Source organism: Gekko japonicus, unplaced genomic scaffold (assembly GCF_001447785.1).
Source record: "Gekko japonicus isolate JY-2015 unplaced genomic scaffold, Gekko_japonicus_V1.1 scaffold487, whole genome shotgun sequence".
NCBI classification, from domain to species: domain Eukaryota; kingdom Metazoa; phylum Chordata; class Lepidosauria; order Squamata; family Gekkonidae; genus Gekko; species Gekko japonicus.
Window position 1 is genome coordinate 22,999 of NW_015177021.1, and position 16,423 is coordinate 39,421.

The 16,423-nt window shown below is 41.4% G+C and overlaps 1 protein-coding gene across 1 annotated transcript in view; it reads left to right on the plus strand.

Annotated features, from left to right (window-relative positions):
- The window catches only part of MLLT3 (myeloid/lymphoid or mixed-lineage leukemia; translocated to, 3), a 92,064-nt gene that overhangs the window by 12,306 nt on the left and 63,335 nt on the right, over nucleotides 1-16,423 (plus strand). The window contains exon 2 of the mRNA XM_015427772.1: nucleotides 12,918-13,000. Coding sequence (XP_015283258.1) covers nucleotides 12,918-13,000 — 83 coding nt within the window. The remainder of the gene's footprint in view (nucleotides 1-12,917; nucleotides 13,001-16,423) is intronic.

Sequence of the window (16,423 nt, forward strand, 5' to 3'; positions counted from 1 at the left end):
GGAAAGAGGCAGAGAGAGCACACCAGAGAGAGAAATGGAGTCCCATGGCACTTGGAGAGATCTGCCTTTCTATTTCTAACAGATGGGGGAGGAGGAGAAACCTAACAGCACAGCTTGCATTATTTATTGCTGGAAGGGAGCAAGAGTCCAGTAGCACCTTAAGAACTAGCAAAATTTGTGGCAGGGCATGGGCTTTTAATGAGTGACTGGTCACTTCAGATACAGCTAGAATGTGAGTCCATCTGTCCTTAAGTGATTTCAGATGGCAAACAACAATAGCAGGCATTGGTAGTGAGAGAAGAAACCTAGGTCTCAATTCAGTCCAGGTGGATCCATTGTCTTGAGCTTCATTATCAGTTGCAATTCAGCAGTCTCTCTTTCTCATCTCCCTTTGAAATTCCTTTGTAAGAGAACTACTCTTGGGTCAGCAACTGAATGTCTTAGAAGGTTAAAAGGTTCCCCCACTGGTTTTTGACTGTTGTGGTTTCTAATAGCAGTAGCAAGAGTCCAGTAGCTCCTTAAAGATTAACAAAATTTGTGGTAGGGTATATGCTTTTGTGAGTCACTGCTCACTTCTTCAGACTTATTTCCATTTATTCTTTGCATCCTCCTGTACCAAATTGAGACCTACGTTTCCTGTCTCATTACCAGTGCTGATATCTCCATGCCTACTGTCCCTCTGCATATCACACCTAATTCAATCACACCTGCTGTTTCCATTCAGCATCTGAAATAATCTTTATAAAGTTTTTATCTCCAGTACCTTGTATTATATTTTATGGAATACACGGCCTGGCCCAACAGAGTGACATTTATGTCAGATCTGGGCCCCGTAACAAATGAGTTTGACACTTCTGAAAGTGGCCTGGTAGACATTATATACCTGGACTTTCCAAAGTCTTTTGACAAGGTATCTCACCAAAGACTCTTGAGTAAACTTAGCAGTCATGGGATAAAAGTATGGGTTCTCTTATGGATTAAAAATTGGTTAAATGACAGGAAGCAAAGAGCAGGAATAAATGGATGGTTCCCACAATGGAGGGAAGTAAGCAGTGGAGTCTCACAAGGCTCATTATTGGGGCCAGTGCTATTTAATTTGTCCATAAATGATCAGGAACTAGGGGTGAGTAGTGTAGTAGCCAGGTTTGCTTGGTACAAAATTATTCAGTGCGGTGAAACTAAGGTTGATATGAAGAGCTCAAGGAGGATCTCCACAAATTGAATGAGTGGGCGACAGTGTGACAAATGAAGTTCACTGTAAAGTGATTCATTGGAACAAAAAATCCCAACTTCAAGTTTAGGCTAAAGGGGTGTGAACTTGCTGAGACTGAGAGGGGAAAAGATCTTGGGGTCGTAGTGGATAGTAGGGATGTGCAATTGCCCCTCCCCAATGTTTTTGGTTCAGGTCTATTCGGACCCCCCCCCTCCAAAATTAGGATTTCTAAAAGACATTCCAGATCCCAGTACCGGCAAAGTATTTGGATCTGGGATTTTTTGGAAATCTGGGATTTTTTTCGGGTCCAATAGACCCAAGATGGAAAAAATGTGTGGGGAGGGGAACAGCCCAGGAGTGGCAAAGCTGCAAAACACGGCTGAACTGTGGCTTCCACCTCTCAGCTGTTTTCCATGATTTTTCCTTCAGTCCATTTAAACCAGCTGCAGAAGAAAGGGGAACAGCTGATAGGTGGGGAGCAGTCTCCCAGCTTCTCAGCTGTTTCCCCAATTTTTCTGCAGTCCCTTTAAACCAGACTGGTTTAAAAGGACTGTAGAAGAAGGGGGGAAATAGCTGATAGGCGGGGAGCAGTCTCCTAGCCTCTCAGCTGTTTCCCCAATCTTTCCAGTTCCAAAAATATTTGGAATTTCCCCTCCCCCCCAAAAAAAATCTTGAATACTTTTGGGATGCCAAAATATAATTTCAGCTCGGGAAGATCCGAATGGACACCCCTAGTGGATAACTCAATTACAGTGTCAACCCAGTGTGCTGCAGCAGTAAAAAATGCAAACTCTGTGCTGGGGATTATTAGGAAGGCATTGGAAATAAAACAGCCAATATTAAAATACCTCAGTATAGATCCATGGTGCAGCCTCATTTGGAATACCGTGTACAGTTCTGGTCACTATATCTCAAAAACTGACATTGCAGAGCTGAGAAAAAGTATAAAAAGAGGGGCAACCAAGATTAAGGGTTTGAAGCACCTTCTGTCTGAGGAAAGGCTGAAGAGTTTGGCCTTTTCAGTTTAGAAAACAGTTGGGGATGGGGTTAACAGAGTTGGACAGAGATAATATGTTCTGTCTCCCCAAATACTAGAACTCGAAAGTATCCAATGAAGCCGGTGGGCACAAGATTCAGGATGGACCAAAAGAAATATTTATTTTCAAAATGGGTGATTAAAATATGGAATTCACTGCCAGAGGTTGCAGTGATGGCCACAGGCACAGAATGCTTTAAAAGGGGATAGGTAGATTCATGGAGAATAGGTCTATCTGTACCTGCTAGTCATGGTGACTAAATGGAACCTCCACATTCACAGGCAGTAAATCTCTGAATACCAGTACTAGGAGGCAGCACTGGGGGGGGGGGAGGCCTCAGTCTCTATGCCCTGTTGTTGGCCCTCTAGCAGAACTGGTTGGCCACTGTGTGAGACAGGATGCTGGACTAGAAGGACCACTGGTCTGATCCAGCAGGGCTGGTCTTCACCACACGTTGCAGTAGAGTTTCCTTAATATACTTTCAACTTTCATTCAAGCTTCAGACAATTAGGGATTATTTTAAAACAAGTCTTCTGAATTGGAATGCAATTTTAGAGAAAGAGGCATTTGCCTTGTACGTGTAAGAGGATGACTTAATGAAAACCCATTAACTGCATTTCAGTTAACCAATTTTTTTTTTTGGGGGGGGGAGAAGATGTTGCATGTTTCTAAATGTTTTTTGTTCCATATGTTTACCATATGTTTTAAACAAAGTACAGACTAAAATAAAGTAGAGCTTTTTATTCTTTCTGTATTGTTGCCAGTATTCATAGCATATGCATGGAACTTCGTGTGCTGCTTCAAGCTCTGGAATATGCTTTGTTCTTGGCTGCACAGAAATAAACTTCACACATGCACTCTTTATGCTGCAGAAGATAAAATTTTAAAGTAATGATTCTTAAAATAACAGTTTGTGTTATATGAATTCAGTTCGGGACCATTCTTTTACATTTTCCAGTCTCTTCCTCGACCCTCGTATCTCTTGATTGAACCTGGGACCTTCTGCGTGGAAAGTGTTTTGCCTATCACTGGGTCATGAATCATGATCCTTCTCAGAAGAACTTCTGTTCTTAAAAGTTGATGTTGCATGGCCATCTGTAGAAATGTTGTTTCAAACTCGTAACCCCAGACAAACTCATGTGTCACTCAGCATTCTGAGAAAGTATAATAATTTCTGTATAGTTAATATACTGTCCACTATGACATATTCCTTGGTTCTAGCAGCTGAAAATGTGTTATTTAAAGTTTAAAAATCTTTAATAGTGTTTCTCTGTGTCCTTTATAACGTTTATATCTCTGCTACCTGGCATTACCTTTTATGACCCACAGGCCTCGCCCAACAAGGTCTCATATGTCAGATCCAGCCCTCATAACAAATGAGTTCGACACCCCTAAACCATACGTGTATTAAGCAAAGAGAAGGCCTTTTTCTTTTCCAGGACTAGCAGTCTATAGAGTCAAGTGTGATTTCATTTGATGAAATCTTCCATAGGGGTATGGCGGGGTTAAAGTCCCAACATATCATAGTATCAGTCCAAATCAGAGTTCTGAGTAGCTTGCTAATTGACCTTTTAAAATGCTGAATAGATCCACTCACTGATCTAATCTCATTTAATCTGAGCAGGCTCTGGTGAAACGATGAAACTAGGTGGGCTCAGTTGAGGTCTGCGATATAGGTCTGCTTTTCAGAAACGTTAATGGTTTGACATTGACACCTTTAAAAGGGACTTCAGAGAAATTTATAAAAATTGTAGAACCTCCTTGGCCCATAAATGACTCTGAAATCAATATCTTTAATGGTGGAGGACAGTTTTTTTCTCGAAGCTGTTTAATTACATTTTAACTTCCAAAAGTACATTGATTTGCCAGGGTTGGTAGGGTGGTGAATGGGTGCTATGCCTGTGGGGAAATATTGGCCAGTAGAAAAATTTAGAACTTGATAGTATTGTTACTGGTGTTATTTGTAACCAGTTTTTGTTGTTGTTGTCTTTATGGTTCTCTCTTCTTTGTATAGTCTGTAAAAGAGGATTGTGATATTTTATTGAGAATTTCAGATGCCCTTGCCCCCTTGTCAACTCTTCTTAACCCGTGGTAGTTCATTTTTGCTTGGTTGTTACCTCGAAGCCAGATTTGAAAGAATATTGATAGTTTACCGCATTCTGCACTTTGTGTTTGGTTGTTACTCTTCTTTGTGAAATTCAGTCAAGTTTTTTCACCCAGCTGCTTCTTTGTTTAATTAGCCTGGATATCAAAAGCTGCTAGAGCCTTTGTTAATGTATTTAAGTGCCTTTTAAAAAAATGTTATGCTGCCAACAAACTATGGATTTTTATGAGCCTTTTTTAATATTGATGGTTTTGTGCTTTGAGAAGATATTAAATACAATTTAAATTAAAAAAAGAAACAATGCTGCTTTTAAAAGTTTGTGCTAATCAGCTTCTGTTGATAGAGGGGTGGCAAAGTGATTGTGCCAAGAAAATTATAGCAACATTTTTGTACATTTATGCTCAAAAGTAATCTGTTGTGAAATGCCACACCCTACCCGTTCTGCTTGGCTTTATGAAAATAATTGAGGGGTATAATATTTCATAGAACAACCAATGTTTTTGGCATTCACAATGTTTTGTTACATACAAAAAACCTCTACAACCTAAGTGCCACCTGAAAGGGTTTCCAGTTCTTTTCCATCAGTAAGAATTCCTTTAATAATTCATTTATGGTCTGAAATATGCAGTGTCCCTTCATCTCACCCCAGTTTCACTTCAATAAACTGCTGTGTTCCCAGAGGGTCAGCTAATACATACCATGTGTATCAAGATGAGATTGTCTTGCCAAAAAGTTTTTGGCACCTAGAAAACTTTTGTTTAGGTAGAGTCAGCTGTGTAATGAATTAGCTATTAAGAATTAAATTAGACTTTTATAGTACAATCTTAAGTAGAGTTACACCTTTGTAAGTCTGGTTAAGATCAATTGAATTAGAAGAAGGGTATAACTCCCCTTAGGAATGTGCTGTTAGCATCCTGGGCTTCTTCAGTTTGCAAGAGCTTAATTGTATGTAGTCTTGGGGTACCTCCATACAATTTCTGTAAGTATTTAAAAAAACAAAACAAAATGCCACTTTCTGTCATTCTGTTTAGGGAGAACATTATGTCATGTGGAAAACTTACCAGAACAAATACTTAATTCAGTATTCAGTTCCCATTAACAGTTGATATGTTTAGATAACACCCAAAACTTGCAGTATTAAAGTAGCAAGGCAATAGTACTGAAATGGCTGTTCTCATAAGTGTTTTTAAAATACTTTAAGTATGTATTACTTAACCTGTGAACTGGGTGAGTAATAAAGATGAGAACATTCTCTAAAAACTGCATTACCATTTGAAGCTATTGCATTCTTCTTTAATTTCTAGTTTCTGTGCTATTCAGAATACCTGGCTGTGGTTAAAAGAGAAACCCTGCATTTCTAAACATTATTTTTGTATGTCATTTCTTTGGCTGCTTTCATTGGTTTGATTAGCCTTTTGGTTTTGCCTGTTGTAAGTCATTGTGATGGGGGGAGTATTGGTTTTTTTTGTTTTTTTTATTATTTTTTTTATTTATAAGATTTATTCCCTCTCCTAAAAAGGAGAGATATTTCTTTTAAATTCAGGAAAAAAGGGTGGGTATATAGAGGGATAAAGAAAAGAGTGAGTGGTGTTAATGGTATTAGTTTAGTTAGTCTGTTAGTACTCAAAGCACGCAATCCATAGTCTCTATCGTCAGACGTCTTTCTGTTCTTCTAATTAGTGTAAAACAAGGTACTTAATTTGTTAGTAATGTCCTTCTGAGAGGGCCTTCTTCCAGAGTACAATCCGATAATTAAAAAGAAAAATCGAGAGTTTTTACACTTTGGGGTCTTTTCCTCTTTCTCTCAGGTTGTATTTTCCCGCCGCTCCTTCAGCATCCTCATCCTTCACCCCTCCTCCTGAGCTGCTGTCATCCACGCTTAGTGTTGACATCCATTTGGCCAGAGCTGCTTCTTCTTCTTTACTGGCGTGCCTTTTCAAGAAGTCTTGAGCCTTAAAGATAGAGTCAATTTTTTCCCTTTTATCCTTAAATTTAAAAGTCAGTCCTTCGGGTATCAGCCATTTGTATCCCGTTTGGTGTTTTTGTAAGAAGGTGGTCAATCCTTTGTATTCCTTTCTTTTCATTCTAATTTCAAATGGAACGTCTTTCAAAATCATGTGTCCAAATTTGTAACAGATATTAGTAAAGAGTGCACATTCTTCTTGTTTGGTGTCCATTTGCCAGTCCCAGTGATGCAAGAGATGTCCCATAGTGACCTATCTGTGCCTTGTATGCTTTTGTATTCCAGTCAGCCACATCTTATTTATGTATTTCATTTCTACTCCTCCTTTCTCCTCAGTAGGGACCCGAAGTAGTTTACATTGTCTACTTCCTCTTCTCCGTTGCATCCTTACAAATACACCTATAAGGTTGGTTAGGTTGAGAGAGTGGGACTGGCCCAAGCTCACCAAGTAAGCTTCCATAGCAGATCGCGGGAATTCAATCCTGGATCTCCTAGATACTTGTCCAAAACTCTAGCTATTATATCAAGCTAGCTCTGACTAATCTACAGAAGACCCAGTTATGTATGCAAACATTTTTACTTAGGGGGTACCCATTCTGCCAAACAATCACTAAAGCGAATTACACTGTTGATGTGACTTTTGGCTGTAAAAACAATGGTGGATTCTTCATTCAAAGAAAATTCCATACAGTGTTTCAGCTATTACCAACTTTCACACTTCATCTTCCGGAGTGACATGTTTTCAGCAAATCTGTGGGATTTGCTTAACTTTAAAATATGTACAAAGTTTGTGTATTAGTGTGCATGTTGTTCCAAAACCAGTCCAGAGATTATTTTAATTGTTCAAAATATTATTGATTTCTCAGTACTGGTGATCTATCTATCTGTCTAGTACTACTCATATAGCAATAGCCTTGAGCAGAAAATAAAATTATAAAATAAAATAATGCCTTACTTAGTGTTATTCTTCTGTTGTTTAATTATTGTCCTCATATATTTTGCCACGGAGAGAGTAACAAAATCCTTTTTATCCGATATCCATATCACCTGTGCCCTCATACTGTCAGATACTTCAGTGGGCATTTCCTTATTTCTAAGTAAAGGAGTAATTAAAGTAGCCCTCAGCTCATTAAATATAGGACATTCCGTAATTGTGTGTTCAATTGTTTCAATTTTATCTTGTGAACATCTATGTGTTCTAGTTGAATATAACACTTTTTAATATCTGCCCTCTAAAACTGCTGATGGGAGGGCATTCATCCTTGCCAACCAGTATGGTGATTATGTTTCACAATGTTCTTGTTGTCTGCTTGGTTCATTTTAAGAATCTCACCACTGAATATAAAAAAGTTTTAAAATGAAATGCCAGGGAAAGAGCTCTGTACAGAAAATCCAGGTCGGTGTGAACTGCAGTTTCTTTATACATGAAAGTGAGTCTGGTGAGATTTTAGACCTGTTCTTCTCCTTCAGGGGGGAAGGTCATCCAGGAAGTGGTTAGGTCATGCTGCTGCTTGCTCAGATAGGGCTGGAGAGACCCAGGGTGACCTCTCCAGTTGTGTATAGCCCTGCACTCGGTAGGTCATCTGGAGCTCCAGCTCCAAGCCAACAAACCTTAAATGGGGGGGGGGGGGGAGAAGATTGGAAAAAACAGGAGCTCCATTCCCGTCTCCAGAGACACCCTCTAAATGGTAGGAGGAATAGAAAAGAAAGCTCCTAAAAAGCTCTTAAAGGATGCCACAAGAATTTCTCGCCGCGGGAACAAAGGAAAAGATACTCCCTCCCCCATCCATGGCTTCGGACGCCGGGGCAAAGGTGGGAACAGCAGCAGACTTACCGGGCCTGACCTCTTTACCTCCGAGGCTGCGGGGGTAGAGGGGAAGGAAACACAACTAATCATCATTGTGGCAGCCGAGCTGATGGGCTTGGGGGACACCAGCAGCGTGGGTCAGGTAGAGCGGTGTGAGTCGGCGGACTGGCCCAAAGATAAACCAAGCAGGCCAGCACAGGGAAAGGAAGCGGCATGGGGCTGGTTGAGCGGTCAGAGACTGCTGGCTCCTGCTCCCCCCCACACCTGAAGAAACTTACTAGCAGATTGGCTGGTGGACCAGCCGGAGAACGTGGGAAGGTGAGAGGGTCGGTGAGCCCATGCGGTGAACTCATTTCAGCCATGGGGAGAGGCCCGTGTAGAAGCCCTGTAGGAAGCATGCCTGCACCACCCCAGGGGCAAGGCCTATGTCCCTGGGGAGTGAGGGGGGCAGCAGGGTTCTGGGGCAGGCTAGCCTCCAACCACAGGGCCTCCCATATTCAGTACTCCAGCAGCCACAAGTCATACTGCAGCCACTACAGCAGCAAGCCCCAATAGCCATGGCACCCGGGTCCTTCATGCCACCACAATTCCAGGCAGGACCAACCTGGCTCTGGCCCATGTTGGGAGGCCCACGGACTGTCCTATCACAATGGCCCCCAGGCTTTGGGACCCAAGGGGGCGGGACTACTGGCCCTGGAATTCCAACCCCAGCAGCCCATCAGGACCAGGAGCTAAGGGGGAGGCTTGTATCCAGGACTACAAAAGGAAAAAGGATCTTGGACAACAGCTCCATCCTTGGGCTCTAGATCCCCAATTCCAGCAGGGAAGAGACCAAAGGCCACAGACATGCCTGGTCAGACTGAGGTTACAGAGGCCTCTGGGGAAGAGGAGGCTCATTCTGAGATGGGCACATACAGAAGTGGAAGGCAGGGGGGCCCAAACCCAGAGGAGGGTGACCCCCTTCATACAGGTCAGAACACGCAGAGTCTGCGTCTGTCATCACCTCCATAGGCGACAACTCAGAGAAAGGAGAATGGTCAGGGGAAGAGGCAGAGGTGCAGACCACCTCATCCAGACTTTTCCAGGTAGAGCATTTCCAACGGTTTTTGAACAAAGTGATTTCCATGCTCAGCTACCAGATGGAAGTAGCAGACAAGCCTAGATCTTCAGTCTCTGCACAGCTGGACACTAGAGGTTTTTTAAAAATGGACAAGGTACAGCCATTTTCACCCTTTCCTGATGCCTTTGATGACATTGTGAAGGCGGAGTGGGCCACTCCCAGGAGTGGGATCACCTTGTTATCTATAGGGAAATGATTCTATGCCTTGCCAGAGGAAACCATGGATGATCTTAAGGTACCTCTGGTGGACGCCCCCGTGGTGGTTCTGCACTCAGGAGCAGTACTGCCCAAGGATGGCGAGAATGCATTACAGGATGCCATGGATAGGGAAAATGAGGCAGCGTTGAAGAAAGCGCATGAAGCAATGTTGCTGGAACGTAGCTCAGCTGCAGCATTATCAAACTATGAGAGCCCTCGTGATATGGGCGGACAACCATCCGCAAACCCCTGATGTGGCACCACTGGAACTAAAAAGATCCTTGCTGAAAATGAAGAGGACAGCAGAATTTGCTTCAAACGCATCACAGGACAATATTCAGTTCTGTGCCAGGGCACAGGCAGCAAACATCATAATATGCAGTAACATCTGGCTTAAGTATTGGAAGGTTGCTGCACTCAATATGCCAGCAAATTTGGAAAATGCAGCAGTGGCCACAGGATTGGAAAAGGTCAGTTTACATTCCAATTCCAAAGAAGGGCAATGCCAAGGAATGTTCAAACTATCGCACAACTGCACTCCTTTCACACACTAGCAAGGTTATGTTCAAGATCCTAAAAGTCAGGCTTCAGCAGTACATGGATAGAGAACTGCCAGAAGTACAAGAGCTAGAGGAACTAGAGATCAAATAGCGAACATTGGCTGGATTATGGAGAAAGCAAGGGAGTACCAGAAAAACATCTAATTCTGTTTCATTGACTATGCTAAAGCCTTTGATTGTGTGGATCACAACAAACTATGGCAAGTCCTTAAAGAGATAGGAGTACCAGATCACCTCACATGCCTCCTGAGAAACCTGTATAAGGGTCAAGAAGCAACAGTTAGAACTGGACATGGAACAACTGATTGGTTTAGAATAGGAAAAGGAGTACGGCAAGGATGTATTTTATTTATTTTTAAATTGATTTTATTGATTTTTATCCCGCCCTTCCAGCCTAGGTTGGCTCAGGGCAGCTTACAACAGAATAAAAGTTCTTATAATATATAAAACACGGTTCATTACACTAATACAGTTCCTGATAAATAATAATACAGTAATATAAAAACTGTGTTAAAATCAAACATAGTGTTAAAGTGCTAGCAATTCCAGTTTTTGCTTTAATTCAATTGTTCTGCTTCAGTTAGGGGGGGCTAGGACAGGCAGTATTGTCACCCTTCTTATTTTATATGCAGAGTACATCATGCAAAATGCTGGCCTGGATGAATCACAAGCCGGAACCTCAAGAGCCTCTTGCTAATGATGAAAGAGGAAAGCACAAAAGTTGGCTTGAAACTCAACATAAAAAAAACTAAGATCATGGCATCCGACCCCATCACTCCTTGGCAAATAGAAGGGGAAGTCATGGAAGCAGTGACAGACTTCACGTTCCTGGGATCCAAGATCACCGCAGACGGTGACTGCAGCCATGAAATTAAAAGAGACCTGCTCCTTGGGAGGAAAGCGATGGCAAATTTAAACAGCATAATAAAAAGTAGAGACATCACCCTGCCAACTAAAGTCCGTATGGTCAAAGCAATGGCATTCCCAGTAGTAATGTATGGCTGTGAGAGTTGGACCATAATTTATTTATTTATTTATTTTTTAAGGAAGGCCAAACACTGAAGAATATATTCTTTTGAATTATGGTGCTGGAGAAGACCTTTGGACTGTTAGGAGATCGAATCAGTCAATCTTAAAAAGAAATCAACCCTGACTGTTCCCTGGAAGGCCAGATACTGAAGCTGAAGCTCAAATACTTTGGCCACCAAATGAGAAGGGAGCACTCACTGGAGAAGACCTTGATGCTGGGAAAGATTGAAGGTCAAAGAAGAAGGACAGCAAAGGATGAGATGGTTAGACAGTATTATTGATGCAACAAACATGAAATTAAGCAAACTCCAGAGCACAACAGAAGATAGGAGGGCCTGGCGTGATGTAATCCATGGGGTTGCGAAGAGTTGGACTCGACTGTGCGACTGAACAACAACAACAACCTTGTAGCACATGGAGTTATTTGAATTCTTCAGGAAAACAGCAGTATCACCTGGATAACTCAATGTACTGTCATTGGGCACAACCTGGAATTGTTTACACCATCCAGAATTCTTGCACTGGGTCGGTCTGGCTTATCAAAATTGCTTAAGAATGAGGCCTGAATCCATATGCGTAGTTAATTTAAGTTGTGTTACTTTTTGAACCAAGAGGTCGCATGAAACCTTACAACTTCTAGACCTCTTACCTGAAAGAATGAGCTTTTCTAACATGGGACTATGAATATAAATAGCATTTTATTTATAGCTTCCTTAAATTTACAAGCAGTTTATGGAGTGTGACTTGAGATGACAAATGAAGAAGAAGAAGAGATTGGGTTTATACCCTGCCCTTCAGTACCCAGAGGAGTCTCAGAGCGGCTTACAAACTTCTTTCCCTTTCCCTCCCCACAACAGACACCCTGTGAGGTAGGTGGGGCTGAGAGAGCTCTGAGAGAAACTGCTCTTTTTCAAGAATAGCTCTGGCAGAACTATGGCTTGCCCAAGGTCATCCAGCAGGTGCAAGTAGAGGAGTGGGGAATCAAACCCGGTTCTCACAGATTAGAGTCCGCGCACTTAACCACTACACCAAACTGGCTCTCAAACTGAATGCGGTTTTGGTCCCAGAACATTTGTTAGATACTATTTGGTTTAAGTATACTTTAAAAGAAAGCATCCTGTGCACAATTTTGAAAATGTGAGTATTTGTGGGGGGCATCAATATCTTCTTTGCCCTTGAAAATGAAAATATTTCATCCAGTGTGCATATTGAATTCTTAACAAAATATTCAATGTAAAAGTTTGAGGTAGAGTAAAAATATACTGTCAAGATTTTTCAAGCAAAGAATCTCTTGCTAGTACAGTACATGCTTTCATACAGAAGGTCCAGGCATCTCAAAATAAAACGTAGATAGTGAGAAGAAGCCAGAAGACATGGAGCCACTTCTAGTCAGAGTACACAATTCTGAGTGAAATGGAACAATGGTGTATGAACACATGCTGAACCTTTCAGATGTGGAGCCAGTTGTGCTGAGCTTCTTGTCATCTGTGTACGTAAAAATGTGGAGGGATTTTGGTGGAGGAATGGGCACTCAAGTAGTGAGGTGCTCTTGGAGAGCTTTGCAAATGGTAGCAACTGCTGCATGGATGAGAATATCTGAGATGGGGTGGTAGCTGAAATAGCATCATGTGAGTTGTTCAAAATGCACTTTGTATAAAGGTAAAGCTATATCCCCAGCTATTCCACTGTAGCTAATAGATTCCTCCACATTAAGAAATCATCTCTACATTTTCTACTTATTTTCACTATAGGGTGTGGTATTGGTTTGTAGCTGGTAACATTTTTTTAAAAAAAAATTCTCAATTTTTAAGGGAATTTGAAAGTTTCATACATAGAATTACTGCACAAAATGTAAAAGCTCAAACTCCTTTTTCTTTTTCTCCCAGTGTGCAAAGATCCACCATACAAAGTTGAAGAATCTGGGTATGCTGGTTTTATTTTGCCAATAGAGGTTTACTTCAAGAACAAGGTGTGTACTTTGAAATTCTTGACATATGAATATATTCGGGGGGGGGGGTTAGATGTTTCTCTTAATCGATACTATAATAGAACTCAGTAAATTTAAGCTGAAAAATGTTTTGCAATAAAAATTGGGACTCTGTCAGAATTTTGTCAGCCATTTTTTGCACATGAATTTGGCATAGGAATAGGATAGATACATAAAAATGAGGTGCAATTACAGAATATGTCTTAGACGTGATTGAAACAGGTAAGATACTCTGTTTACACTCAAAGCACATTTAAAGCTGTTCTTTAGTTTTAATAATGAAAGGATGACTATGACAGCTATTTCTTAACATTTTTTGACAGTCAAGAATATTCTGCTTTCACTTAAAGCAAATTTAAAGTGGTTCTTAAGTTTTAATAATACATTAATTATTATTAAGTTTTAATAAGAACTAATGACACTTTCTTAACATTCAGTGCTTTCTATTTTTCTATGGAATCTTTGATTTGTGAAGCTATTTTCATCATATATTTTGGGAAGCAGATGTATAAGCTGAAATGCATATTTTCTTTTCCGTTAATACTGATGAAGCTTTACCTTTCCTCTCCCAAACACATTCATATAACCATACTCACACTGAAAAGAGGCAAAAAAGAAGAAGGTGGTCTTCTGGGAAGTTGGAGGACTTGGGTGAAGCAAGAATGTTAACTTTTGCCCACTTAGTAAAATGTTTATACCTTGCCTTTCCCCTGGTTCATGACATCTTACAATACAATAATAGTTTGGCTGGTCAAATGATCATTGGCCCCTGCCACATGGCAGGGAAAACACTGGGAAAAGTGCGGCTTCTAAAAGCCGCACCAAAGTTGAGACGCCGCGGCGGGATCCCATGGATCCCCCAAGCCGCAGCGCGTCACTCTCTGGCACGATCAGATGCTGGGGAGGAAGAGACGAATGGGAGGGGGAGGCTGCCAGACTGCGTATGCTCGAGCATGCACAGTACAGCCGGGGGCCGGGGATGCGCTGGCACAAGGACGCGCCGGCGAACCCACGGCCGGCTTGAGGCGCTCTTCTCCGAAGAACCACCTAGGTAGGTGGTTCTTTTTTAGTGCGGGTTTTTGGGCGGGAGGGATGGATCGGGGACAGGCAGGCAACGATTCCCAGATGTTTCCGTGGGATCGTGCCCATTTGCTCCGCCCCCCGATCCGTCCCGCTCCCGGCCCAAAACACCTCGTGTGAACAGGGCCAATATTTGACCACAGCCAACTAATTTCATGAAGCCTGTGTCTAGATAGCAGATTACCTTTTACCATTGTACCATCCAGTCCTTTCATGACAAAAGTAGGAGAGAGGTCTCCTTTGATCCCCAGCTCTACAGAAGTCGTCTGCTCTCCCCACCTCCATAGGCCCACTCCCAGTATAGGACCAGATAGCTCTGTCCTATAATCACAAAGATGAGACAGTTTTTAATTATAGTTATGTGTATGTTTTTGTTTCACAGGTGATAATTTTATTTAAAACAGGGCCTTCCTAAGATGTTTTAGTATCAATACAAGCAACTGTTGTCTTTTGAATGTAGTTCACATCACTGTATCTAATAGTAAAATAGCTGGGCCCCATGCCAGCCATGGAAGCAGTCCAATCAGGCTTCCCACAGACAAAGAAGAGGTGTCTCTGTATCCTCAGGGGACTCCTTAGCTATGCAGAAAAAAAGGCTTTGTAAACTAACTAAAAGGAAAACTAACCCCAAACATGGCCCGATAAGGTACTGACCTGGAAGCAGTTGAAAGTCATTTGAGGGAGTGGGGATTAGCTTGCTTGACAACCTGAAAGCTCACAAAATGCCTTGAAAGGCTGGAGAGGGGGCTGAGGTGGGATTTCCAAGTTGGTTCGTTGCCTCATGAATTCCAATGAGTTCCCAATTTGTATATTTATACTGACATACCATTGTTAGCTTAGAATTTAGTTGCAGTGTTTCATAGTTACTGTTAACTAAAGGTAGCCTTAGTTACTAGCCTCAAACTTTGTGTAGTTTTGTAAGCCACCTTGAACCACAAGGATAGGTGGGATATAAATATTTTAATAAATGTAAAAAATAAGTTGCCCTTCATGTAAATATTTGACCAGTATTTAAGTCAGATAGCCAGCCCTGTGTCGGCTATACTGTCTACAGACAACATATACAGCCAATAAGGACACTGGCTCCTCATTTTACTTGCACTATAAAATGTACGATGTTCCTAGATTTATCTACTTTGCTTTATGCACTCTTTACACAGGAGAAGTCACTGATGGACACATGAGATTAGAAGAAGGGATCATGAGAATGAGGTTACAAGAGGGTTCCCCCCATTTATTTATTTGAAGCAACACAAAAATTTTTTGAAACATCTGTGGAACCACTTTTAAACCCAGGAATAGAGAAAATTGCCGAAAACAGCCATAAGTCCCATGGAGTCAGTTTTGTTCTGGAATAAGGGCAGATAATCAATAGGGCTCTTTAATGATAAACTCAGGGGAAGCCTCACAGGATAATTATGTTTTCCTCTAGTGTTTAAATATAGCCAGGTATGGTGCCAGTTGAATTTCCTTGGATAGTTAGGGAGGAGTCAATAATTATGGCTCTACCACCAAGAAATCCCTAGTTCATGTTACCTCCCTTCTCATTAAAGAAGGCAGAGTAGCCAGAGAAGATCCTTGTGAAAACACCTTAATAGATGGGGGTAGGCTCATATAGGAGAAAAATCCTTCATGTGTACTGGGCTCAGAGTTCAGACTCAACATTGTGAATTGTGCCTGGAAAGAAACTGGTGACCAGTGTAGTTCTTCCAAAATAGAGGTCATATGTTCAGTGCTGCATCATGTCCCTTGTCAACATCCTTGTCCCTGAGGTTTTATACCAGCTGAACTTAGGTCTTCTAACTGAATCGTATTTTTAATAAATGGGTATTAAAGTACAAAACTGTTTAGGAAGTAGGCTCTGCTTCAGAAAATAAAATGGAGGAAATCAAGGATTTGTAGCTTTGCCACCATGTACTACAGTGATTACTGTAATAGTACATTTAGCCTAGAGGATTCCAAACTCAAGAAACTAATGAACTTTTATTTGTGAATCAGCCATGTGGCTAAAACAAACTTGCTCTGTCTATTTGCTCCAGTTTTGCTGTGTAGGAGAGATGTTTCTTTTAGTAAACCCTCAGCATTATTTATTTACTATTATTGCTGTTGATAATGTTGTCTAAAGGGCCCATTATTGTACCAGCCATTATCCAAATTAATACTAAATTACGGGCTCTGTTTAGTCCACATACTGGATTCTCTCAAATGCAAACATGCATTTACTTGTGCACACAGAGTTTCTTACCCACAGTGTGTTGTACAGTGTTTGATCCTGGGCATGGAAAATGGTTTCATCCTGTGAAAAGAGAAGTATATGTGTTTCTT